This window comes from Balaenoptera ricei, chromosome X (assembly GCF_028023285.1).
Source record: "Balaenoptera ricei isolate mBalRic1 chromosome X, mBalRic1.hap2, whole genome shotgun sequence".
NCBI lineage: Eukaryota > Metazoa > Chordata > Mammalia > Artiodactyla > Balaenopteridae > Balaenoptera > Balaenoptera ricei.
The window spans coordinates 91,739,681-91,767,633 of NC_082660.1; the positions used below are offsets into that span (position 1 = coordinate 91,739,681).

General features: G+C 37.6%; 1 protein-coding gene across 2 annotated transcripts in view; it reads left to right on the forward strand.

The window, feature by feature from the left end:
* CENPI (centromere protein I) overlaps positions 1-27,953 on the forward strand; it is a 56,323-nt gene that overhangs the window by 19,386 nt on the left and 8,984 nt on the right. For both annotated transcript variants that reach the window (XM_059910268.1, XM_059910267.1), the window contains exons 6-19: positions 4,974-5,022; positions 5,288-5,334; positions 9,241-9,330; positions 9,675-9,797; positions 10,033-10,200; positions 10,350-10,470; positions 11,606-11,697; positions 13,533-13,650; positions 13,734-13,798; positions 17,966-18,060; positions 20,952-21,087; positions 21,979-22,103; positions 23,120-23,168; positions 23,298-23,516. In XM_059910268.1, coding sequence (XP_059766251.1) covers positions 4,974-5,022; positions 5,288-5,334; positions 9,241-9,330; positions 9,675-9,797; positions 10,033-10,200; positions 10,350-10,470; positions 11,606-11,697; positions 13,533-13,650; positions 13,734-13,798; positions 17,966-18,060; positions 20,952-21,087; positions 21,979-22,103; positions 23,120-23,168; positions 23,298-23,516 — 1,497 coding nt within the window. The remainder of the gene's footprint in view (positions 1-4,973; positions 5,023-5,287; positions 5,335-9,240; positions 9,331-9,674; positions 9,798-10,032; positions 10,201-10,349; positions 10,471-11,605; positions 11,698-13,532; positions 13,651-13,733; positions 13,799-17,965; positions 18,061-20,951; positions 21,088-21,978; positions 22,104-23,119; positions 23,169-23,297; positions 23,517-27,953) is intronic.

Genomic DNA, 27,953 nt, shown 5'->3' on the forward strand with positions numbered 1-27,953 from the left:
CTCCCTCCCACCCTCCCCATCCCACCCCTCTAGGTGGTCACAAAGCACCGAGCTGATCTCCCTGTGCTATGCGGCTGCTTCCCACTAGCTATCTATTTTACATTTGGTAGTGTATATATGTCCATGACACTCTCTCACCCTGTCACATCTCACCCCACCCCCTCCGCATATCCTCAAGTCCATTCTCTAGTAGGTCTGTGTCTTTATTCCCGTCTTGCCACTAGGTTCTTCAGAAATGCTTTTTGTTTTAGTCATTTCGTTTGATATTGACATTGGCTAGTATATTGCTTGGTATATTACCATCTTTTGGTTTTTTGAAAAATCTTCTTTTGCCCTCATGTCTCAGATGCCTCTTTTATTTATTTTTTTTTAAAAAACAATTTATGTTCTTTTTTTCTTTTTATATTTTTGGCTGCATCAGGTCTTAGTTGCGGCACGTGGGATCTTTCGTTGTGGCGCAGGCTCTTTGTTGTGGTGCGCGGGCTTCTCTCTAGTTGTGGCGTGGGCTCCAGGGTGCGTGGGCTCTGTAGTTGGGGCGCACAGGGTCCAGAGCACATGGGCTCTGTAGTTTGCGGCACGCGGGCAGGCTCTCTCTTTGAGGCTCACAGTGCGGGCTTTGTTGCTCCATGGCATGTGGGATCTTAGCTCCCCAATCAGGGATCGAACCTGCGTCCCCTGCATTGGAAGGCAGATTCTTTACCACTGGACCACCAGGGAAATCCCTTAGATGCCTCTTTTCAATAGCATATAACTAGATTTTATTTTTAAATCCTGTCTGACGGTTTTTCACTTTTACCTGGAAAATTAGTTTATTTACTTTTGTAGTAATTGTTGATATAGTAGAAATAAATTGAAATATCAATATCTTATTTTGAGCTTTCTAAATGATCTGCTTTTTTCTGATTCTTTCCCTCATCCTGCTTATTTTGGATTGATTGTGGTTTTCCCCCATTCTTGGTTGGAAATTACACATTCTGTGTGTGTTGTTTTAGCTGTTATTGTACCTATTTTAACATGCATATATAGTGTAAAATGTAAGACAGTGTCATCATTCTTACTGCTTTTCTTTTGTTTGGAAAATGTAGTTATTTTTTTGTAAAATATGTCATCTAGCATATAATGGGTTTATTATTTTTTAATGAATTAATAACTTTATAATGGTCTCAGTTTAAATTTTTAATGTTTTTTTCTTAAAGTCCAAAGGTAACTAATATCTTTACCTTCATCTTGAATGATACAAGGACCTCAGAATGCTTTAACTCTGATCACACCCCTCCCAGATTATATGCTATTATCTGGTTTTAGTTCTGGCTCTTTCTTCTCCATCCTCCTCCACATACACATACAGTAGACATTATTATTTTCTTCACAGTGGGTGTTTGTTTAGATTTGCCCACATATTTGCCAATATCTTTGCTCATCATTTGTTTTTGCATCTCAGACCTTCAATCGAGCTCGTTTTCTAGAATATTCTTTCAGTAGAATCTTTGATGGTAAACTCTGTCTTTGCCTAAAAATGTCTTTACTATGCCCTTGCTCTTGAAAATTGGTTCTACTGTGTGTAGAACTCTAGGGTGACAGTGAAATTCTCTCAGGACATTGACAATATTGCACTGGCACCTCCTTTCCATTGTTGTCAAATCAGTCTAATTGTAGTATGTCATTTCTTTTCTCGCTGGATACTTTTTAAAAACAGCTTTGTTGAGATGTAACTCACATACCATACAGTCCACTCAAAGTAAAATCCACTGGTTTTTAGTATGTTCACAGATATGTGCAACCATGAACAGAGTCAGTTTTAGAACATTTTCATCACCTCAAAAATCTCATACCCCTTGGGAAACCAAAAAATTCGTGTGACTTGCTTTATTGTGACATTCTTTCACTTTATTAAAAAAAAAAAACTCATACCTTTTAGCTATCACCCCCATCTTCCTATTTAGAGGTTCTTAAGCAACTCTTAATCTATTTTGTGTCTTTAGAGATTTGCCTATTCTGGACATTTCACATAAATGGAATCATACAATATGGGGTCTTTTTTTCTTTTTCTTTTCTTTTTTTTTTTTTTTGGCTGCCCTGCGCAGCATGCGGGATCCTAGTTCCCCAACCAGAGATCAAACCCGTGCCCCCTGCAGTGGAAGCGCGGAGTCTTAACCACTGGACCGCCAGGGAAGTCCCTAATACGGGGTCTTTTTTGACTGGCTTCTTTTACTTAGCATAATGCTTTCAAGATTCAGCCATGTTGTCAGCATGTATTAGTACTTCATTCTTTTAACCTGTTATCTTTTTTCCATAACGTAAAATTTACCATTTTAACTATTTTAAGTGTTGTTAATTGTTATGAATTTTTAAGTGTTATGAATTTTTAAGTGTTATTCATTTTAAGTATTATTAATTGTTATTAATTGCATTCATAATGTTGTGCAACCATCACTGCTATCTATTTTCAAAACTTTTGTATTACCATAAACAGAAACTCTCTAGCCAGTAAGCAATAACTCCCCATTCCTCCTCCATCCAGCCCCTGGGAACCTCTAATCTACTTTCTGTCTATGAATTTGCCTATTCTAGGTGCCTCATATAAGTGGAATCATCCAGTATTTGTCCTTTTGTGTCTGGCTTCTTTCACTTAGCATGTCTTCCAAGTTCATCCATGTTATAGCATGTGTCAGAACTTCATTTTTATGGCTGAATAGTATTCCATTGTATGTTTATACCACATTTTGTTTATTCATTATCTGTTGATGAACCCTTGGGTTGTTTCTACCTTTTGGCTAACATGAATAATGCTGCAGTAAACGTTGGCATGCAAGTGCCTGTACAAGTCCCTGCTTAGAATTCTTTTGGATACATACTTAGGAGTTCTTCCAGGCAGGGACTGAGCCTCTTATAACCCAGGTATTTAGTATTGTAAACTTCATAAGAGCAGACCTTTTTGTCTGTTTTATCCACTGCTTAATAAGTACTTATTTCATGAGTGAATGAATGAATAGGAACTATTCATAAATGTTTGTCAAATAATTGCAGTATACTTGAGTAGTTTTCATGATGCTGACGAGAGAGTTTCTTGCTCAGCATGGCACGGGGGGAAGGTGGCCTGCTTTTTTTCCTTTGCTTTTCTTTTTTTCTATCTTTTAAAAAATACTTATTGAAGTATACATACACAAAATTACTTAGAAGTGATCAGCTCAATTAATTTTTATAAACCGAACATATTTGTATAAACATCACCCAGATCAAGAAATAGGGATCCTAACTTTTAAAAGCATTAAAAGTCACAACTTGGCAGGCGCCTGACTCTGTAGTGACTGAGATGTGGTGGTTAACTATTTGCCAGAAAAGCAATTGTAAAGTTTTAGATGCACATGAATTTTTCCTTTCTAGATGTGATTAAAGGAGAACGTCAGATAGAATGCTGGGGCCTAGGGTGGCACTCGTTTCATACCCAACATGATAAGCAGTATTGCTAATGGTTCATATCCTAGGGATGTGAGGCAGTGAGTTTTTTTTTGTTTTTTGTTTTTTTTTACTGAAAGTTACTATGTTTTGTGTACAATGTGGCAGACTTGGTCATAACATGTATTCTTCCCTTAAAAACAAGAAGATCCTATATATAAATCCACGCTTATTACAAGTATGTTCAGTCTTTATCAACCCATTTCTAAGTAAAGGAGTGGCAATATGGAATGCTGTACTTCAAAATTTAGAATCAAGACTACTAAAATATGAGTTTGTTTAAAGAAAATCTTTGCTTTTGTTGCCTTCTCTAGTCCTATTTAATAATTTACTTTTTCAATTTCCTAACATCTAAAGCAGGTATTGGCAAATTTTTTCTTAAAGGGCCAGGTAGTAAATATTTAGGTTTGAGTGCCATACTGTCTCTGTCACAAGTACTCACTCTGCTGGTGTAGTGCAAAAGCAGCTGCAGACAATAAATACATAAATGAATGACTGTGTTCCAATAAAACTTTATTCACAATAACCAGCAGTGGGCTGGATTTGACCCACAGGTTGTTGTTTACCCATCCCTGCAATAGAGTATTATTTCCTTGTCTGATAAACAGATATTCTTAATTTAATGAACTCTAATTTATTGGCGTTTTTTTAATGTTTTATTTTATGGTTATCATTTTTTTTTTAATGAAAGTAAAACACTGCCACCTGCTGGTCCTGAAGATATTCTACTCTAGTTTTCTTCTAGAACAGGTATCAGCAAACTTCTCCTGTAAAGGGCCAGATAGTGAATATCTTAGGTTTTGCAGGCCACTCAGTCTGTGTCACAACTGCTCAGCTCTGCTGTTGTAGCGAGAAAGCAGCCATGGCCAATACATAAATGAGTGACTGCGGCTGTGTTCCAGTAAAGCTTGATTTGCAAAAACAGGTGGACTGTAGTTTGCTGACCCCTGACCTAGAATAAAACCTCAACAAATGGACGCTCAAAATGAAGTGGTATAAGGGAACCAAGGAATCATTTAGTAGTTTAACAAATTTATTATGTGATATTTGCCAAACTGAGGGCTAAATGATTAATTAAATTCTGGTATATCCACTCACTGGAATATTAAGATCATTGAAAATGATCATTTTGAAGATCAAGTAACATGGGAAAATACTTCTAAGTGGGAAATCAGGATAAAAATTTTAAGTTTGTATCTTAATAAATACAGACCTACTAGAAGGAATACATGAATTTTTGTTAGGTAAAAGAATCTTTTTCTGGTTTTCAAATTGTCTGCATTGTTGTTGTATTCCAAAAATAACTTTTAAAATGGCATAAAGGGATGCCAATTAAAACTATTGTTTTTTTTTTATCACTACTATGTAGTATGAAAAAGAAGCTTTGTAAAACTATTGTTCAATGAAATCCCGAAGCCTTTTTTCTTAGTATAAGATTGACATTTGAGGAAAATGCATTGTTGCCCCGGTCAAGATATATTGTCATTTTTTTTCTTTTATTTTTTATATTTTGACAGTGCCCTTATGTCTGCCATTTGTTGTATTTACTTACCAAAAAAGAGAATGGTGAGTATTTTCATTCCAGTTGTATTACATTCACTCTGTAGAATTAGCATTTGTATCCGCCTTTATAAAGTTAACTGTTAGCATTAGTTCTATGACAGGGTTTTGTGGGATTTCTTTTTAGTACTTTTATCTAAGAGCATCTGCTTAATGGCTTAACTGAACAGGGTAATTATATTCTTGATGTGTTGTAAGGAGAAGCTACATGAACAAGGTTTCTTTTTATTCTGAACCACAGACTAGTACTTCTTTTCTTTACCTTTTCTAGTCAAACCATTTCGTGTGAGAAAACTGCTTGATCTTCAGGCCAAAATGGTGAGTACTGAAAAGACCTAAAACTGGCCAGTGTACTCTGTGCTAGGTACCGAGCTAGGCTTTGGGGATGTAAAATCGAATGCGTGTTTACCTTCAAGGAACTTAATTGCCTGGGGAGGTCAGTCAACAAAATAAAAAATCAGAATCAGACTGGGGTCAAGGAGGAGTGGTGATGGTGAGTAGAATTTAACTAGGCCAGGAAAGAAGAGAAGGGCACTCTTGGCAGAGGGAACAGCATGAGCAAAGCCAGGTCGATACCAAATAGCAGAAACCGTTTACAGAACTGGGTTGGTATGGCTGGAAAATAAGTGTTAGGGAGTAGTCAAAAATGACTACTTTATTTTATTAAAGTGACTAGCTTATTTATTCTGTGGCTGTGATCTAGGAAAGCATTCTTTTCTGGATACTTAAACTTCAGTATATTCCCTTACTATTATCTCTTGTCCTTACAGCTCTCTTGCATTGTTATTTCCACTATACCTGCCAGGTAACAGAAGTCTGTGAAGGTTTGGGTGTAAAACAATAGGAAGTTGTAGTGCCTATGCCTAACTGTTGAAGCCTGCGCAACCTATGTAGAGGCATTCAAATTTCATGAAAAACACAAACACATGTGCACATGTGTGCTTCTCCGTTGTGAGGTTTCCTGTTGGTACAATTCAATGATTGTTCTTGCTTTATAGCTTCCTATTTTGGCGCTCTGGGTGCAGTATCTTCTCGTAGCTCTCTGAGGATAGTAATGGTAATGTTTTTGTCCAAATTTAATTTTATTTCACATTAATAGAATTATGAAAAAGATGTACATTTTTCCGTGTTAACAGCAAAACATTTCAATGGAATAAGAAAATCTTACCATAAATAAGATCTTGTTGATTTGTATTAACTGAGACAAGTATATGTTAAAGTTAAAAAAATGACTCAGTACAGTGTCTAAAAATTTTTAACCCAGACATTAAATATATGGCTTCATTATTAATATTCTATATAGTACATTACTAAATTACCCCATTATCAATGCCTATTTATAAAGATACATTCATAAAATTGTTTTGATAAGCTGGATTTCGGTGACTTTGATCACATCCAACAATACCGAGCCTAGAAGACATAGCCATGCTCACATGTAACTGAACATGTAAAATGGTAACAGGCATAATCAGCCCATGTAAGCAAATGTATTGGGTATGTGAATTTTTGATACCTGCAGAGGCATGTGTCCCCTCTATACCCATCCGTGCCCCATAACTTCCCATCATGATGGACACAAAACAGAGAAATTGTCTTTCTGGTGGCAAGCATGAATGGTGGGAAGTGGAGCAGGCACATTGTTATCTTATATGCACCAGGCCCTTTGAGAGCAGTCTTTGGAAAAGGAAGGGGGAGTTAGGTCTCATGTTGAAGGTGGGTAAGGGTGGTTTCTGGGATTCTCCCTCTACCAGGCATGAACCTGTGTGATTTGGGCTGATTTTTTTTTTTTTTTCTGTTCCGAGCTTTGTCTCTGTTTCCTCAGAGTTCCTTTCTTGTTTGTTTGGTCTTTCATGGTAGAGGCTTTTCTCAAATACCTGGTAAACCTTGTTTGCCCATATTTAATAGTAAAGCACTAAAATGGTCATTGGAAACTTGTGTACGTGAGCAGGACTTGTTCATTGTAGGATCTTGATGTTTCATTGGGGAATCCCCCAGATGATGGTGTCACTTTTCCTAAGAAATTCTCCTGGGGGCTTCCCTGGTGGCGCAGTGGTTAAGAATCCACCTGCCAATGCAGGGGACACGGGTTCGAGCCCTGGTCTGGGAAGGTACCACATGCCGCGGAGCAACTAAGCCCATGTGCCACAACTACTGAGCCCGCGTGCCTAGAGCCTGCGCACTGCAACAAAGAGTAGCCCCTGATCGCCTCAACTAGAGAAAGCCCACGTGCAGCAACGAAGACCCAATGCAGCCAAAAAATAAATAAATAAATAAAATTAAAAAAAAATTCTCCTGTTTCCTGACTAGGGGTTGTATTAGTCAGGCTTCTCCAGAGAAACAGAACCACTAGGATGTGTGTATATATAGAGAAAGATTTTTATAAGGGATTGGCTCACATGATTATAGAGACTCATAAGTCCAACATCTGCAGGGTGGGCCTGCAGGCTGGAGATCCAGGAGAGCTGATGTTCCAGTTTGAGTTCATCGGCAGTCGGCAGTCTGGTGGAGAATACTCTTGCTTGGGGGAGCTGGTCTTTTTGTTCGGTATAGGCCTTCAACTGATTGAATGAGGCCCACCCACATGGTGGGTAGTCTGCTTTACTCAAGAGTCCACCGATTTAAATGTTAATCTCATCAAAAACACCCTCAGAAACACCCAGAACATTTGATTTGGGTACCCCATGGCCTAGCAAAGTTGGCATGTAAAATTACTTGTCACAGGGCTATAAACCTGGCTACTAGCACTCTGGGACTTAAACAGTAGAAAAGATTGGGGAAAGGTTCTGGTACACTCCCTCAGTTCTGCAAACTGTATGAGTTCAGCTTTTATCTTCAGTGAGTAAAACCCTGACGTTTGCCAGTGTAGTGAAGGAATTTGGGGTTCTAACTGCTTCTTATGTAGGCTTTCAACCAGTCCTTCTGTTTTTCAGCCCTCTTGCACCTCCACTTTTCAGAGGTATCTGATCCCTCAAATTCCTGAGCCTTTCTGGGAGTTCTCAAGCATGAATCTGCTGCTTTTGAGGCTTTTTCTGTTGCTGCCTTAGCTTTCGTTTTCTCTGTTCTGCCAAGTTGGTTATTGTTTGTCCATCTTCATTTGAGGTTCCGAAATCTTGTTGAGACCTCACATGTGCTATTGTCTGCCTTCTTGTTCTCTTTGAACTTGTGCTTTGTGCCTTTTTCCATTCCTTTACTTTTTAGTGGGGTTTTATGAGGACCCAGAATTAAACATGTATGTTCAGTATGCCATGTTTAACTAGAAATCTCTCTCTCTCTTTCTTTTAAGAAAGTGTTAACTTTTTAACAATAAAGATAGGTTTAGTTAACTAGACAATAAGTTCTAAAGGTCTTTCCACTCCTAAATATTTGCTCTTTCAAAAACATTCCAACTCAAAGCAAACACTCTGATACTAATTGATAATGAGTACAGAGATCAGAAGATATTTCAGCATAGATAGCCTGGGTCATTTTGGTTTTGTTATCATAAATTTAATATCAGGAAGCTATTATAAAATAGGAATACTGTATTTCTAGTCCCCATTTTCTGCCTTCCTTATTTTGTATAGTATTTGATTCAACAAAATAGTAATATAATAAAACAGTTTGGTTTCTTCCTTGGAATTTTAGTGGTATGCTTCCTCTGGATAGCCAGATATATCAAACACAGGTATCCAGCAGTAAGGACTTCTGTCATAAAATTAATGTTTTTGTAAAGACTTTTTCAGTTATATCAAGCTGTTTGACTTCTGCATATCAATTGTTAGATATCCTAGTGAATTTTCCAAGAATCATGATGCTAAGGTATTAATATTTCCTTTGCTCTGTTTTCTTGGCTTCCCTTTTTGTCCTTCCACCTTCCTGTCTAAATCAAGAATGAGTAAACTTTGAGTCCTGAGTATTATACTAGTGAGAGTAAGCCATGCTAGCAGATATGACTGGTAAGCCTAAGGCACGGGCAGAGAAGAAGAGAGAAAATATAAGGAAGAAGTAAAATCTAGAGAAAGGTCATAAAAGAGAAGATGACAAGTTGGCGAGGGTTGCTTTATGATAGTTGATTTAAATGTTTGAGTTTCTATTCCTTGATTTTCTATAGCATCTTCCTATAGCTATATCACATAATAAAATTAGGGTCTGAATATATGTTTAATCTTTTTATTTTATTGTTACTTTTTTTTTTCTTACTGGCCACAGAATTGAAAATTGAAAACTCTTATTTTATTTCAGGGAATGCAGCCTCATCTCCAGGCTTTGTTGTCACTATATAAATTCTTTGTTCCTACTTTGATTTCTGTATCTTTGCCTATGAGGAAGAAGGTAAGGGATTAAGGAGCAGTAAGTCATATCGAGATAGAAATATGTTGTTTTGAGTAAGTTAATTTATAGATTTGGACTAAAATGTTTATAGCATACTGTTTTAAGATCTAATATTGTGGCACTGTTTCTGAGTTTTTTTAGGGATTAGCACTTCGTTTTGATTCCATTCAATGTATTCCATTCAATGTAATAGATTCCTGATTAGAAAAAAAAACTTAAATGGATTTACATGGGTGTAAAACATTTCATAATCAATATACTTTGAATTAATGAAGAGTTTTAGGTTTTATGCTGCTCCAACTTATGGATACCTCCTCTCATGTACTTTACATTCAAATTTATAGATCTATTTTAAGAATTCAGAGAATCTGTGGAAGACAGCTCTACTTGCTGTGAGGCAAAGGAATCAGGGACTTCCTCCAGAACCTCTAAAGTTGATGTTAGCTAATGTCCCTCCTGTAAAAAGAGTAAGTATCTAAAACCCCAAGTGACTTGCACAGTCTTCTTTTATTAAATTCAAACAATAACCATTCAGATGTTGGAAGAGATTATAGATATTTAAGTACATTTTAATTACCCAGTATTCTATGCAAACTATATTCAGACTCCATTCATTAAACCACCTTAACAAGTGCTTTTACACTTACAGTTTGTAATCTGCTTAGTCCATTGATAGATTGTTTTATTATCTTTCTTTTTTAGAAATGGAATTCTCACTCAGTTATACCAGTGCTAAATTCCCGTAACTACAGTAAAGAAAGTGGGAAAAAGGGGATGAATCTTTCTGATTATTTCAGTAGCAATGGATCATTTCCACTGGAACAGCTTAAAAGCTTCCCTCAACTCTTACAGAACATCCATTGCTTAGAGGTATGTGACTGGACCATGTGCTTATTTGCATTTTCCATTTGATCTTCATGGCCTTTATTTTTGTTATATATTTCCTATCTGATGATTTCCTTGTTGCTCTGATCTCCTTTTTATATACTTACAGTTGACCGATTGTTCTGTCTTTGCAGCTGCCTTCTCAGATGGGCGCAGTGCTGAACAACTCTCTGCTACTACACTATATTAACTGTGTCAGAGATGAGTCAGTCTTACTGAGGCTCTATCACTGGTTGAGTCAAACATTACAAGAAGGTAAAAATTTATACTTAGAAGTGTTAGATGAATGAAGAAGGAATAAGATGGTTTACAAATGGGTTTCTTTTAAAAGGGTGCCAACTTCTAGACAGGAGGAGCCTTCATATGCTGTAATTATTTTTCCGGTAATCATGTATTCAGAGCCTGAATGCTGCTGTTGCTGTAATTTTAAGGGGTAGTAAGAAAGGAGGTGTATAGTTAAGGAAACACTGCTGGATGGCCACCAAAACTCACTGGGTGGCTCCACTTTGATGACTGTCACAGTCCAAGGCCTCTTCATCTTTGTATGTTCAGAAACTTGCTGTTAAGCCCCCAGAACCATCAGATTAATGCTAACCAAACTCAGAGACTGTTGTGTAAGCCAGAATGTCAACTTTTTATTTCATAATAGAAGTAATTCTTTCTGGTGACCAAAATGTTCATGTTTGCCGACTAGAATAGCTCCTCTCTGCTATCAATATATATGGGGACCACATTAGTCATCAGAAAGTTTCTTAATTATAGAACTGAAGGAAAAGGCAGTGAGGGAGTTTTTCATCCAGGCCATAGTAAAGCCTGATCATTTCATTCCTCCAAGGAGGTCGATTTCTCTAAACATAGTATTGAGTTCACCAGATTATTTCTTTCCTGGATAAGTAAATCCCGACTCTTCAAGTGTTTAAGGTCAGTTTTAGTCGGTTCCAGGATAACTCTCCTTTTCCTACTCAGTCTTTCTTTACATAGGATATGATACAGTTTGTTAGATTTCCACTAACTAAAGTTCTGCCACCCTTAGATTACCCCCAGCTCACCCTAATTGAAGTTTAGGCATTCTCAAACTTTTAATTCATACACTTACAGTCTTTTGGATTACTGTGTGGCATAAAGCTAATCACATTCATTATATGTGACATTTACTAGTTTATTTTTTCACTGTAAGCTTTCCCCCTCTATTACCAAGTTCTTGAGAAACATCACACTATCACTTCCACATGTATATTATAGTCTCCAGTGTGAGTTGGCTAGGATGTATGAGACAGATAGCTTGTTTATATTTGTCATTTATTTGTCACTTTAGAGTTGTGGTGGTTATGTTTTGTGTAGTTTTTACTGTTGTGCAACCGGAGTCTTATGTTTAATATTTTTGTTCTAGAATGTATTTGGTACAAGGTGAATAATTATGAACATGGAAAAGAATTTACCAACTTCCTGGACACTATCCTCAAGGCAGAATGCTTCTTACAAGTAAGATTCTGCTTGTTTCCTACACACTTCACCACTTTAAAAAAAAATTTTTATTTATTAATTTATTTATTTATTGGGCTGTGCTGGGTCTTAGTTGTGGCATGCAGGATCTTTAGTTGTGGCATGCGAACTCTTAGTTGAGGCATGTAGGATCTAGTTCCCTGACCAGGGATCGAACCCAGGCCCCCTGCATTGGGAGCGTGGAGTCTTAGCCACTGGACTACCAGGGAAGTCCCACCACTTCTTAATTTATTTAGATATCCATTAAAAACCTTTTCTTTAGTGCTTGACATCTTTTGTAAACAATATCTATTCAATTCAAAATTTATTATAAATAGAGCCAAGTTGCACTGTCGTTTATCTTTGTACTGTTGGATTTGAAGAAAGAATTTGTTAAATTATGCAAATAAGAGAGAAAGGTCTAGGGAATTCCCTAGCTGTCCAGTGGTTAGGACTCCAGCGCTCTCACTGCCGAGGGCCTGGGTTCAATCCCTGGTCGGGGAACTAAAATCCCGTGAGCCCCCCACCCCCCCAAAAAAAGAGAGAAAGGTCTATAATTTAAGAGAACAAACTGAAGATGTAATTGAATACATTAAATTAATTGAATTAGCCAGTAAGATAAATCTCATAGGGTTACTACTTGTGTCCTTATAATCAACAAACATTTTTTTGATTGTCGAATATGTTCCAGCCAATTAATTATTTGGCCTGGGTAACCCTGAGTTGTACTTTTAAGCTGCCACTCAGGTGTCAGCACCATCAAGAAGCCTTTACTCAGTCTGGGTTAGATGTTTGTTCTACGTGCTTCCTTAGCTCTCTGTTTGCCTGTATCGTGGTACTTTCAGCATCTGTTTTTCCACACATGAGCTCTGGACAGGTGGGAACCATGTCTAACTTTTCTTCATGTATGGGTGTTCAACTTGGTACCTGATACAAAAGAGATTCTCAATAAATGTTTGTTGAATAAATCTTAAGGATTTGGTGTGAAACCATTGAATTAGAAGTTGGGTGTGGATAACGGTGGTGAGGATAAAAGGATGAATTTAGGTTGATTTTTTAGATTTCCTGCTTGGGAGGATGATGATGGGAATATAAGAAAAGCAGGCTAGGAAGGAAAGATATATTTGATTTGAAGGATGCCTGTGGGATATCTAAGAGGTCCAGTAGGCAGTTAGATAATGAGTCTAGAGCTCAGGAATGAGATTTGGGCTAGAGATGCAGAAATTTAGGACTCCTCATGATATAGGTGGTGGTTTTAGCTATGTTATAGATGCGATTGTCCAGAGAATTCATGTCATGAAAAGAAGGTCCAGAATAGAGTCTTGGTGCACGCCACTATTTAAGGCTCAGGACGACAAAGTTAAAAGGGAAAACCCTGGATCTTCACTCTGGTAAAAACAGAGGCAGCCTAGACATTCAGGCCTCTCCAGATGGGGCTGCCCAGAGTTTGGGTTTGGTCTATGGCCCCTAATGAAATTCCAGCCTTATTATACAACATTGTATGCACTCTATTGACTATCATGTACTCCAAAATAATACAGTGTCATTTATCTTTAAAAATATTCCATAACTTGACTTCTTACCTTCTTTCCAGTTGGTAAAGTTTTATGGTGTTTGAAAACTATGTTGATAAAGATGGTAATGTATCCAAATATTAATCATCTGATCCTTTTTATGAGAAAGTCTGGCACCTAATCCAAGGCTTTTAATTATATTTATGACAAAAAAATTAGTCTAAGGGTAAAACAACTATAGCACAAAGTAAACTGGTTGTTTCAAGAGTAATTACGGCTGAAGAGTTGCATGCAAGGTTTTACTATCAACTTGTGTTACAGGAGGGGTTTTATTCCTGTGAAGCATTCCTATATAAGAGCCTTCCTCTCTGGGATGGCTTCTGTTGTCGATCACAGTTCCTTCAACTTGTGAGCTGGATTCCTTTTAGTAGCTTCTCTGGTATGTATCATGAAAATTTGGAGTCATTTAATTCAATGTAATATTAATTAAAAGGATTGAATAACTTTTTTTATTATTTTTAGAGGTGAAACCACTTCTTTTTGACCATCTATCACGGCTCTTCTTTACATCAACTATTTATTTCAAGGTAAAAAAAAATTGTCTTGCTTAGATTCAATAGGAAATATTAGTCTGTGGCTGGTGGTACACAGTTTCAAACCCACACTATAGCAGTGTTCTGTAACAGGAGTTGCTTGGACCTGGACTTGAGGTGCTGCATCATTCAAATCACAGTTAATGTGTAGAATCTTCTGTTTTTAAGGTTTTGTTACATGTAATTTTCCTGAACTGTAACAGATGACAAAGTGAATGAACAGGTGGCAAATGAGTATTAATAAAAACAAACTGGGAAATAACTTAAGCATACTTAGTTTGATTGTTGTGGTTGATAATTTTGTAGATACACTTATTCATTTCTCAAATGTATATTGAGCACCCACTATGTGTTATAATATAGTCATTTTCTGCTAATAAAATTGTTCCAACCTTATATAATAAAATTAAAAGTTGTTACTATTTTGCGGTGTGCTCCAAAAAAAGACCACTGTGGCTTCCAGACTAAGTTTGAGAGCCACTTTCTTATAGAATGGTTATTCCTATTCGAAAAGAGTGACAATATAAGTAATGTTTCTTTTTTTTTTTTTTTTTTTTTTTTTTAATTTTATTTATTTATTTATTTATTTATTTATTTATTTTTATGGCTGTGCTGGGTCTTCGTTTCTGTGCTAGGGCTTTCTCTAGTTGCGGCAAGCGGGGGCCACTCTTCATCGCGGTGCGCGGGCCTCTCACTGTCGCGGCCTCTCTTGTTGCGGAGCATAGGCTCCAGACGCGCAGGCTCAGTAGTTGTGGCTCACGGGCCTAGCTGCTCCGCGGCATGTGGGATCTTCCCAGACCAGGGCTCGAACCCGTGTCCCCTGCATTAGCAGGCAGATTCTCAACCACTGCGCCACCAGGGAAGCCCAGTAATGTTTCTTTTATAACTTTTTTTCACCTTAAATCACTTACTGTTCGCCACATTTACAGGAGAAATATATTGTCCTGGTTAGTGTTTGTCATAATCAAGTGGTACTTTATAATTACCTGTCACATTAACTGCGATTCAAGGTTTATTTATATTATTTGTAACTTTCTACCTTACCATGTCATGTCATTCACGTGACAATACACACTGCTTCTCCCAGATAACACATTTTCAGAGACTTCATTTTGCAACTTTCTGTGATTCTCTTCCGATCTTCTAATTCAGTTATTCTTTATTTCTTCTCTTATTCCACCAATCTAGAGCGCTATTTATCTGTAAATATTAGGTTAAACCATATGAATGGGTTTAACCTAATAGGTCAAAGATGTTTGACAATTGGCAGTTTCATATGTTCCAGCCTACTAAGTATATATACGTTTATACACACATGCATATATTTATATTTGAGAGTGGGGGGTGGGGAGAGGAAGGGAAACAGACAGTAGGCCAAAGACAGAAATCAAGGGAATGCTCACTGTTTAATTCTCACTGAAAAGGAGGTGTCTATGAAGGAACCTTTTCAAGAGGTATGAAAAGAACCAGGAGAACAGTAGTGCCAAAGAAACAGAGAATACAGGCTATCAAGAAGGAGTGAAGGGATAATGTTGCTACATATCCCAAGAGGGTCCAGAAAGATATGGAGCAAAAAAAAGTTTCTTTTGGAATTGATAATACAGAGGTCTTGGCTACCTTTGTGAGCAGGTTCAGTGGAGTGTGGGGGTAAAAACCAAATTGTGGAGGTTGAGGAGTTGATGAGAAATGAAGACAAGACAATGAGTATTGACTGTGTTTCCAAAAGTTTGGCTAAAAAGAAGAGGTAGAGAGAGAGAGAGAGAGAGAGATAGCTGTAGTGGGACTTTGAATCAAGGGAAGGTTGTAATCTTCTTTGTCCCCAGAGTGAGAAAAACCTGCACATGTTTATAGATAGGATGCAAGGAGCCAGATGACAAGAGGGAGAGGTTGAAAATGGGGGAAAGATGAGGGATAATTGACAGTGCAGGGTTTCAGAAAAAGCATGAAGGTATTGGTTTAAGACTAGGTAGAGGGATTTGCTTGAATGGATGGTAAGAGGTTGGGAGGTACTACTTATTCTCTAAGATTGGGGACGAGGACGTAGAGATAGGTGGACATGTAGATATATTTGTACAGTTTGAAGAAAGAGCAAGAAATTGAAATACTTGTGCCTAAAAATGTTAAATTTCTCAAAATAGGAAGTGCATTGTAGAGGACAGAATTGAGTAGGGGACTTCAAGACAGTGTTATGTGCTTCGCCATTAAAAAGAATGGGAGAGAGAGAGAGCTAATTGAAGAGAAATATAGTAAAAGGATTATTGAGCTTCATTAAGGGCCCAGATGAAGTTGGAGACCATAACTTAGGAGTGTAGAGCTGTGCTTCTCAACCATTTTTTTTAAGCCCATGCCCCCTTCTCATAAACCTAAGAATCTCATGCCTTCCTTTAATGTGGAGGCTGGATGGGGTAGAGTAGGTGAGTGGAGATTTTCTGAATATGTCATAGTAATATCGAATATCTTTTCAAGTGTTAAATTGACACCAAAATAGAAGATTGTTTTAGGTGATTCTAAGGTTGCTTTCAACTTGAACATATTTATAACCTAAATGTGAGGTGTCAATTTCTAAAAAAAAAAGAGATATTTTTTAAATTAATTAATTTATTTATCTATTTTTGGCTGTGTTGGGTGTTCGTTGCTGCACATGGGCTTTCTCTAGTTGCGGCGAGCTGGGGCTACTCTTCATCGCGGTGCGCGGACTTCTCATTGTGGTGGCTTCTTTTGTTGAGGAGCACGGGCTCTAGGCGTGCGGGCTTCATTCAGTAGTTGCAGCATGTGGGCTCAGTAGTTGTGGTTTGCGGGCTCTAGAGCGTAGGCTCCGTAGTTGTGGCACACGGGCTTAGCTGCCCTGCGGCATGTGGGATCTTCCTGGACCAGGGATTGAACCCGTGTCCCCTGCATTGGCAGGTGGATTCTTAACCACTGCGCCACCAGGGAAGTCCCTAAAAAAATATTAATTGAACTGTGCTATGAAGTAGCAGTAAGCATTCTATCACTGGAGATACTCAAATATAAATAGTATCTAGACCATCATTTATTAAGGATATTTAAGAAAGGTTTTACTCAGCCGTAAAAAGAAATGAAATGGAGGTATTTGTAGTGAGGTGGATGGAGTTAGAGTCTGTCATACAGAGTGAAGTAAGTCAGAAAGAGAAAAACAAATATAGTATGCTAACACATATATATGGAATCTAAGGGAAAATAAAGGTCATGAAGAACCTAGTGGCGAGATGGGAATAAAGACACAGACCTACTAGAGAATGGACTTGAGGATATGGGGAGGGGGAGGGGTAAGATGTGACAGGGTGAGAGAGTGGCATAGACATATATACACTACCAAATGTAAAATAGATAGCTAGTGGGAAGCAGCCGCATAGCACAGGGAGATCAGCTCTGTGCTTTGTGGCCACCTAGAGGGGTGGGATAGGGAGGGTGGGAGGGAGGCTCAAGAGGGAGAGGATATGGGGATATAGGTATACGTATAGCTGATTCACTTTGTTATACAGCAGAAACTAACACAACAATGTAAAGCAATTATACTCCAATAAAGATGTTAAGAAAAAAAAAAAGAAAGGTTTCCTGTGTTAGGTTTTAGGATGGTATGGATTGCTTTCAAATTTATAGATATTATGATTTATCCTTATAAGTGTTCCAGGCACACTTATTTCAAGACAATATTTTTTGTATATGAATGAGTCCCTGGGAAATCAAGGCAAGGCCTGACAAAGGAAAAACTATAGGATTGTTTGTTTTCCACAATCACAGAAGATAAATTTTATGACCAACAAAAAGAGTAAATTGCAGTTGTAGACACAAGGCGAAAAGGGTGGCAAACTCCTATCTGTAGCAACTTCAAAGGATCTCTGAGGGGAGCTAATAAGGGGTGGGTGATGTAATATATGTTATGAATGAATGTAATTTAGAGAAACAAGAGTCTGTTCCTCACTGATAAGCTGGGGGCAGGCTTGTAGAGAAAATGGTAAAATAAACTTGTACTTGCATTAATCTGTCTCTTGGCGACCGATTAGGTTGGAGCAGCAGCTATTGGGTTCTGAATTGGATGTGGTTATCTCCACAGTCCCTTCCACCTCTAAGCCTCTGGTTTAGTCTGTTAGTTCTCAGCACTATGGTATGTCTGATGATTTTTTTGTTTTGTGTCCACAGTGTAGTGTTCTTCAGTGTCTGAAAGAGCTACTGCAGAATTGGCTGTTGTGGCTTTCTATGGACATCCACATGAAATCTGTGATGAACAGTCCTCTGTGAGTTATCTTATAACCCTCCATAAGAGTTGATCTCTACAAAACTGTTTGCATATGGATTAATAGTGTGGCATAAAACCTAATTGCTTCATGCAAATGCTTAATTGTACTTTTCTAAAAAAAATGTTTTTTGTTACTTTTCACTCTTCCCCACAATCCTGTGAGGAAGGTTAATTCTTCAAGTTTTATTCTATAAGTCAGAAAGCAACCCCCAAGCCTCTGAGTCACTTGCAAGAGTTAATATAGCAAAACATTGGCCAGCTGACGTTAGAACTTGCAACTTTGACTTCCATTCAGTTTAGCTCATTTTATAAAATGTATTCTTGCTTATATGTGAAGTCAATTTTGGTGATGGCTAGGAAGATCTGTAATTTTGCTATACAGATATTTTTTATGTTTCTCTGATGTATTTTGCTTATATATGTTAATTTATTTTCACTTTGTAATTAAAAAAGAGCCCTGAATTTCCATTATGTTCATTACTGTTAAATGTGAAACCTCAAAGTGAAAGTAAAAGCCTGACTGAATTTCAAGGAACTGCCTGATCAGGTTTTTTTCACTCTTTCTACCTAGAGTCTTTTGCTTCTCCTGTATTCTTTTTTAACATTAATGTTTTTTATATTATAGAAAATTACAAACATACTCAAAAGTAGAGAAAATAGTACAATTGTTACCCTTATGTACGCATCACCCGGCTTCAACAGTTATCAACTCATGGTTAACTTTTTTTCATCTATAACACCCCTCACTTTCCTCCTCCTTTGTACTAGATATTTTTTAAGCAAAACCCAGACATCATTTCAGCTGTTGAAAAATGATACCAGTATAATACCTAAAAAATTAATAGTTCTTAATATGTTCAAATATCTAATGGATGTTCAAATTCCCTGTATTATCAGTCACATTCTTACTTTATAAAATAAGGATCCCTTAGCTCCAACTGCAAGTAGCTGGTGGTTGGCTTAGTTAGATTAGCCCAGATCTATTTTTCTATATGTTCTTTTCCCTATAGTTCTCTCCTACTTTGTTAGGAGAATAGAAGCTTCTTGGGAGTTGCCTGGAAACTTTTTAATTCTTCGTATTCATTATTGCAGTACTACCATATATCGTGTATGTCTGATCACTTTTAGAAGGAAATGGAGCATTAGTGAGTAGTGAAAGTATCTTGTAAAGCCGTGCTTCTCAAAGTGTGGTCCCTGGACCAGCAGCATCAGCATCACCGGGGGTCTTGTAGAGATACAAATTCTCAGGTACTACCCTAGACCTACTGAAGTAAACTCTGGAGGTAGAGCCCAGAAATCTGTGTTTTAACAAATGCTTCCATAATTTTGGTGCAAGCTAAAGTTTGAGAACCACTATCATAAAGAAATTCCATTTGAATAGTTAACCTCTTCAAACACCTCAATTCTATTAAGAATAGTATGTTTGCATTTATAATCTTTGGCCAATTTGCAGTGTAAGTCTTAGGCACCCTAATACAGGTGCTTTATAATTTCTATATTTTCTTTCTAAAAATCCTAGGATCCTTTTTAATTAGTGTCATAAATTTTGAGAGGGCATTTACAAAGGGGCTCTGCTTTCTAAAATTCTTAAAACAAATAAATAATTGTAGGTAATTGTAGGTAACTTTGCTTGTCATAATACTACTTGGCATTATATAATATAGCTCTTAAGTTCTCAATAATTTTTCTGTCTTGGAGATATGAGTGTAATGCTATGTCTCCATCATATGACCATATGCCATATGACTGTCAAAGAGGGAGTAAATTGTAGTTGTAGATCACAAGGAGAGAAGGGTGGGAAACCATTCTCAGCAGTGGCTCTCCAGGGGGCATTTTTGGTTGGCACAGTGACTGGGAAGAGGGTGCTAACATCTTTTAGTAGGTAGGAGCCAGAGGTGCTAAATGTTCTGTAGTGGGTGGGGAGTAGGAGGCAGTCCTGAATGGCGAATTGTGTCATCCAAAATGCCAGTAGTGTCCTGTGGAGAAACACTTTCAAAGATGCTACCTGAGCAATCATCATTTTACAAATTATTTCAGACACATTTTGTCAGGTGCTGCCAGAAATCATAAAGTACAGTTTTGCAAGTGATGGGCTGACTGTATGTATGCCCACCTATTTGAACGGTCTCTTAATCTTTCCCTGCTTGCTCTGGCACTGAATCATCATGGTGGTGGGTAATGGTAGAGTTATCATCATCTCAGACTCTAAGACTATATGCTATTCCTTTTTCCTTGTGCATAACCATTGTTGGCTACCTAGATCTGAGGGTAAAGCTATGAAATCACATTTCCCAGTCTTTTCCTAATCCACTCAACAGTGGATTGAAGGAGAGGGGTGGGGAGATGGATGGATTGAACTAATTATACCCATGTGTAATTTAAAGACACATGGTTCATTGATTTGGGAAGAATATAAAATATGTAGGTCTGGTTTTTACTAGAAGAATGAAAGATGCCAAAAATTTTACTCATTCGGTTTTAGAATTGAATTCCAGTTAAATAAGTGAAAATATTTTTAACAGCATTTTAGTTCAGGAATTCAGGCAAAACTGGGTTTGGATTTGTGTATTTAGAAACTAATTTGCTGGCTGCTATGGTCCCTGGACATAGGTGATATTATCTAAAGTCTGGAGCTTAATCCTTTCTTTCTCTGGTATTTACTAGTAGAATGGTTGCTCAGGGATGTTCTATGAATTGATCTTAATGGTTCCCTAGAGGGCTGTATAGTTTTATGATTAATCACTGTGGTTTAAAAAAAATGTGAATTATACATTGGAGCACTGATCGTTTTCTGAAATTCCCACCGACTTTCTGCTGTATATTTAATCCAGCTTTAGCTTGGAAAATGTGAGGACTTTTGCTAATATGGATCTTGGTTTCTTATTGCAGAGAGACAACTTTAGGTGGATCCATGAACTCTGTGTCTAAACTGATTCACTATGTAGGGTGGCTGTCCACTACTGCAATGCGCTTGGAAAACAACAGTACTTTCTTGCTGCACTTTATTTTGGATTTCTATGAGAAGGTATTATACATCCCATTTTCCCTACTTAGATTTTTGTGATGGCTGTCTGCTTTACTAGTCTATTGTTTAAATTTTATGCACAACTATTAAGTTGGGCTATGACCTTATTAGCATACTTGAGATAAGCTATGTATTTTGAAGTTAATGATTGTATTCTGGCCTGAATAATTGACATTCATAAAACAAAGTGGAAAAAGCAAATGCTTTTTTTGAAGTCCAGGTACCACTTTAATAGACGTTCCCCTGAATAATGCTGGCCCTAGACAGAAGTCTGTCTTTAGTATCACTTTTTGTTCATCCATTGTACATTTCCAACCCCTGGTAAAAAAACAAAAATACCTTTTATTTCTTTAGCTCTCCACCCCCACCTTTCAACTGCCTTATCTCCCAGTACCTATGATTCTGGTCCTCTTCTATTGTTTTATAGTATTCAACCTAGACAGAACTATTATCTAGGAAGTACCCACTAATCTCAGTTTTCCTGGCTTCTTCCCTTCATTGATACCTAGTTGTCTTGTGTTATATTTGCTTGGAAGCATGCTCCTTTGTTTTCCAGGTTGACAGCTAACTAATATGATAATTCAGTATTTATAGGACTTAAGAAGAAAGAAATGCTCCCTTCCCCTTTCTCCCTAACTCTAAGATCTCTCCCCAGAAAAAAATAAAAGATTTTAATAACTACCTTGCAGAAATAATCCTCTACTGTAAGGTTGCTGTTTGGTGAGGTACATTTTTAAGCAGGTTGTGGCTACGTATTCTATTTATGAATCAGGCAGGCTCAAACCTGATGTTATATTATTGCTTATTCTCTAGTGGTGATTCTTTGGGTGAAGTTGGTTGAGAAGTTCTGAGGAATAATTTATATACTGGTCTTGTCATTCTTCCCAAAAGGTGTGTGACATATATATAAATTATAACCTTCCATTGGTGGTGTTGTTTCCTCCTGGGGTCTTCTATCCCGCACTCCTCAGCCTGGATTCCAGTATCCTGAACCAGCTCTGTTACATTATGGACAGGTACAAAGCCTTTTTACCATTTTATGAGTTAATACATCATAATTCCATCTTCATTTTCCAGCTATACAATAATTTATAAATATACTACAATAAGTTTATTGTATATAATAGAATGAAATATTAAATACAGTAAAATTGTTATCCATTTTCTGCCAGGACCTTTGGAAATAGGAAACATGGCTTTCTTTCGGGAATGACCTTCCAACATGGGACTATTTTAACTGTGTTTTTAAAATGTCACTGTGGGGGATATGGATTAAAAGAATTCACAGTTAAGGATCTTTTGTGCAGTGGTACCGCTGCACTCAGCATTGTTAATTCTCATTGCTGTGTCTCAAAGAATAATTAGTCATTTACTGACAACGGGTTTAAGTCTACATAGCTTCTCTGGTAAAAAGAACATTTTCTGGGAGATAAGGGGAGCTATTACCAATTATATGAAACTGTAAGTATTATTTCTGATCTCTTCTAATTTTTTCACTTATGGACTGAAATTGCTCTTTTTAGCCCATAAGTGTAGACCCTTTTGGCGTAACTTATGAGACTATGCCAAGGTTAAAATGTTGAAAAGCTACTTAGAATAGTTCTCAGGCAAGAAAAGATTACATCTCTCAGTTTTCCCTTTATCCTTTCTACTGCACCTTTTTTTTCCACATTAGGAAAATATGTTTTGTAATATGTTTTGTATCAGTGACTGCTTTTGAGCCTCTATTAATTTTTAACAGTGAAACATTAAAAGCATTTCCTTTCTTTTTTATTGAAGTATAATTTACAGAGTCATATCTTAAATGCATATCTTAAATTTACAAGTACTTATCCTAAATGTATAACTCAATATTTGAGCCTCTATTAATTTTTATTCTTTGAGGAAAATGTACCACAAAAGGAAAAAAAACTTAAATAGACAGCTGGATATTTGTGTATGTGCATATATTTACATTTAAAATGTAAACTTTTGTTTATGTATACATATCAAAGGCATTTAATGGTAAAAGTTCTCTTCGTTCTGTCTTTAGGTATCGTAAAAATTTGACTGCTGCAAAGAAAAATGAGTTGGTACAAAAGGTATGGATGATGAATCTCTGTTTTAAATCACCATTGTTTAAAAATTGAGTGTAGAGATATATGATCTGTTGGGAATAAGAAGGAAAGGGAGAATAGGTGATAATGACAATTTTTTTTCTTTCCCAATAGACAAAATCAGAGTTCAGCTTCAGCAGCAAGACCTATCAAGAATTTAATCACTATTTGACAGCCATGGTTGGTTGCCTGTGGACATCCAAACCCTTCCAGAAAGGATTATATATTGACCCCGAAGTCTTAGAAAAAGCTTCAGTAGCAGAGTACAAAAACAGTTTAAATTTAGTCCATCATCCTGCTCTTTTGAGTTATGCTGTTTTCTTTCTGCTACAGGTAAGAGTATTTAAATGATCTTTAGATTTTCTATAGGAATACTATGATGGCAGAAATAGGAAATGCCATAAATTTAGCGTGTCTGAATTGCAAGACATGTGTTCAGTCATACTTTTTGAGTATCAGCTAACTTTTGGGCATTGTGCTAGGCTCTGGGGATTCAAAGTTAACTTAAGTAATTAGTTTCTACCTACAAAGAGCTTGGGCTTGTGGCAGAGACAAATTTGTGAACATTACTGCAATACAGTTAGGTGAAGTGAGAAGAGATACAATTGTGAGAAAGATGGGAGAGTGAATATTAGTTCAGTTCTACCTGGGTAGAGGTGGTGCCAGGTAAGAAAAGGGTACAGTGAAGTTGAAGCTTTAGTAAAATCCTTCTAGGCAAGATGGAAAATGTAGGCTAGATGATGTTATAATTAGAGTTGGAGTCTTAGCCAAAGACTGCTGATTTAATGGGTTGATATCAGTATGTAAGCAAGGGGGTCTTCTCAGGACTTTACACCAGCCCTGTCATTTTCAACATTATCAGTGACTCAGAGAACTCAAATGGTGTGCATATCATATGTGTGGATGACACAACAGGATGGGATTACAAATACACTGATAGAATCTGGATTTAGAATTCCCTGAACAGACTGGAACATTGAGAAATCTAACAAAATGAAAAAAGTGTATAGAACGGGGGAGATATTCATTGAGTAAATGTTTAATATATTCATGTAAGAACCAGGCACTGTGGTGAACAAGACGCATCTGAGTACTGCCCTCATAGAGCTTGGAATCTAGTCAGGGAGGCAGTCATTAAACAGACATCTTACAATAACGAATAATGAATAATATAGGGAAAGTACAGAGAATGATGAAAAAATATACAGGGGGGCTTCTGTAAAGCCACTTCAGGCTTTACAGAAGTGATGCTAATTGGAGTTTTGAAGGATGAGTATGAGCTTGTCAAGACAGGAGCAGTATTTGAGGAAAAGTGCAAAGCTAGAACAGGGGACAGCAAACTTTTTCTGTGGAGGGCCAGACTGTAAATATTTCAGGCTTTGCAGGCCACATGGTCTCTGTCAAGATTACTCAACCTTGCTGTTGTAGCATGAAAGTGGCTATAGACAATGAGTAAACAAAGGGGCATGAACAGTTTATTTACAAAAACAGGCATTGGACTGGATGTGGTTTGTGGACCCCTATGTTAGAGCATGCTATGTTTGAGGAATTTAAGCAGAATTATAGGGCTTGAGCAGGGATTCTACCCTGACTCAGCAGCATAAGTACCCGGGCTGCTTTTCCAAAGTATACATCCTTGATTGCTTCCACCCTGACATTTTGATTTACTAACTGGGGTGATATCCAGGATCTGCTTTTTTTTTTTTTTTAACATGTTTATTGGAGTATAACTGCTATACAATGGTGTGTTAGTTTCTGCTGTATAACAAAGTGAATCAGCTATACACATACATACATCCCCATATCTCCTCCCTCTTGCGTCTCCCTCCCACCCTCCCTATCCCACCCCTCTAGGTGGTCACAAAACACTGAGCTGTGTGGCTGCTTCCCACTAGCTATCTACTTTACATTTGGTAGTGTATATAAGTCCATGCCACTCTTGTCACTTCGTCCCAGATTACCCTTCCCCCTCCCCGTGTCCTCAAGTCCATTCTCTATGTCTGCGTCTTTTTTTTCTTTTTTTGAATTTTTAAATTTTATTTTATTTATTTTTTTATACAGCAGGTCGTTATTAGTCATCAATTTTATACACATCAGTGTATACATGTCAGTCAACGTCTGCATCTTTATTCCTGTCCTGCCCCTAGGTTCTTCAGAACCATTTTTTTTTTAGATTCCATATATATGTGTTAGCATACGGTATTTGTTTTTCTCTTTCTGACTTACTTCACTCTGTATGACAGACTCTAGGTCCATCCACCTCACTACAAATAACTCAATTTCGTTTCTTTTTATGGCTGAGTAATATTCCATGGTATATATGTGCCACATCTTCTTTATCCATTCATCGGTCGATGGACACTTAGGTTGCCTCCATGTCCTGGCTATTGTAAATAGTGCTGCAATGAACATTGTGGTGCATGTCTCTTTTTGTATTATGGTTTTCTCAGGGTATATGCCCAGTAGGGGGATTGCTGGGTCATATGGTAGTTCTATTTTTAGAACTATCTTTTTTTAAAATTTTATTTATTTATTTATTTATTTATGGCTGTGTTGGGTCTTCGTTTCTGTGCTAGGGCTTTCTCTAGTTGTGGCAAGTGGGGGCCACTCTTCATCGCGGTGTGCGGGCCTCTCACTATCACGGCCTCTCTTGTTGCGGAGCACAGGCTCCAGACGCGCAGGCTCAGCAATTGTGGCTCACGGGCCTAGTCGCTCCACGGCATGTGGGATCTTCCCAGACCAGGGCTCGAACCCGTGTCCCCTGCATTGGCAGGCAGATTCTCAACCACTGCACCACCAGGGAAGCCCTAGAACTATCTATTTTAAGGACCCTCCATAGTGGCTGTACCAACTTACATTCCCACCAACAGTCCTTTGCCCATTTTTAAATTAGGTTATTTGTCTTAATGGCTTATAAGACTCATGTCTGTATTCTAGATTCAAGTTGCTTATCAGATATATGATTTGCAAAGTTTTCTCCTATTCTTTGGGGTGTCTTTTCATTTTTTGGTTGGTATCTTTTGAAGCACAAAAGTTTTAAATTTTGATGAACTCTATTAATTTTTTCTTTTATCACTTGTGCTTTTTTTTTTAATGCCTCCTCATTTCCTTCTCCCCCCAGCCCCTGGCAATGACCAGTCTACTCTCTGCTTCTATGAGTTTGATTATTTCAGATTCATCATATAAGTGCTATCTTGTAGTATTTGCCCTTCTGTGTTTGGCTTATTTCACCTAGCATAATTTCCTGCAGATTTGGTCTCTCAGTAGATTGTGGAGGATAAGGGATATTGATTTCTCCTCATGATGTCTGTCTGGTTTTGGTTTCAGGTTAATTCTGGCCTCAAAAAATAAGTTAGGAAGTATTCTCTCTCCTGTTCTTTGGAAGAGTTTGTGAAGGATTGGCATTAATTCTTCTTTAAATATTTGGTAAATTTTACCCATGAAGCCATCTGGTCATGGGCTTTTTTTTTTTTAATTTATTTATTTATTTTATTTATGGCTGTGTTGGGTCCTCGTTTCTCTGTGAGGGCTTTCTCTAGTTGTGGCAAGCGGGGGCCACTCTTCATCACGGTGCGCGGACCTCTCACTATCGCGGCCTCTCTTGTTGTGGAGCACAGGCTTCAGACGCGCAGGCTCAGTAATTGTGGCTCACGGGCCCAGTTGCTCTGCGGCACGTGGGATCTTCCCAGACCAGGGCTGCTCGAACCCGTGTCCCCTGCATTGGCAGGCAGATTCTCAACCACTGCGCCACCAGGGAAGCCCCCATGGGCTTTTTTTAATGGGAAGGTTTTAAATTACTATTCAACCTCTTTTCTTTTTATAGGTCTATTCAGATATTCTATTTCTTCTTGAGTCACTCTCAACATTTATTTTTCTAGAATTTCTCTATTTTATACCATTTATATAATTTATTGATAATACTTTTTTTAATAAAAATTTCTTTTCTTTTACATTATGGTTTATTACAAGATATTGAATATAGTTTCCTGTGCTATACAGTAGGACCTTGTTTTTTTTTTTTTTTTAATTTATTTATTTTTTATTTATTTATTTTTGGCTGTGTTGGGTCTTCGTTTCTGTGCGAGGGCTTTCTCTAGTTGCGGCAAGTGGGGGCCACTCTTCATCGCGGTGCGCAGGCCTCTCACTGTTGCGGCCTCTCTTGTTGCAGAGCACAGGCTCCAGATGCGCAGGCTCAGTAGTTGTGGCTCACGGGCCCAGTTGCCCCGCAGCATGTGGGATCTTCCCAGACCAGGGCTCGAACCCATGTCCCCTGCATTGGCAGGCGGATTCTTAACCACTGCGCCACCAGGGAAGCCCAACCTTGTTGTTTTGATAATACTTTTTATTTCTATAAAGTCAGTAATGTTTTCCCTCTTTTCATTCCTGATTTTAGTAATTTGAATCTTCTCTTTTTTTCCTAATTTAATCTAGCTAAAGGTTTGTCAATGTTGTTGATCTCAAAGAACAAACTTTTGGTTTCACTGATTTTTCTCTACTTAAAAAAATTTTTTTAATTTAAAATTGTGGTTAAATACATAACATAAAACTTACCATCTTAACCATTTTTAAGTATACAGTTCACTGGCATTAAGTACATTCACGTAGTTGTGCTAGTATCACCATCATCCATCTACAAAACTCTTTTCATCTTGTAAAACTGAAACTCGGTACTTATTAAACAGTAACTCCCTGTTCCCTCCTTCCATCAGCCCTTTGTTGCCTTCATTCTACTTTCAGTCTCTGTGAGTTGACAATTCTAGGTACCCCAAT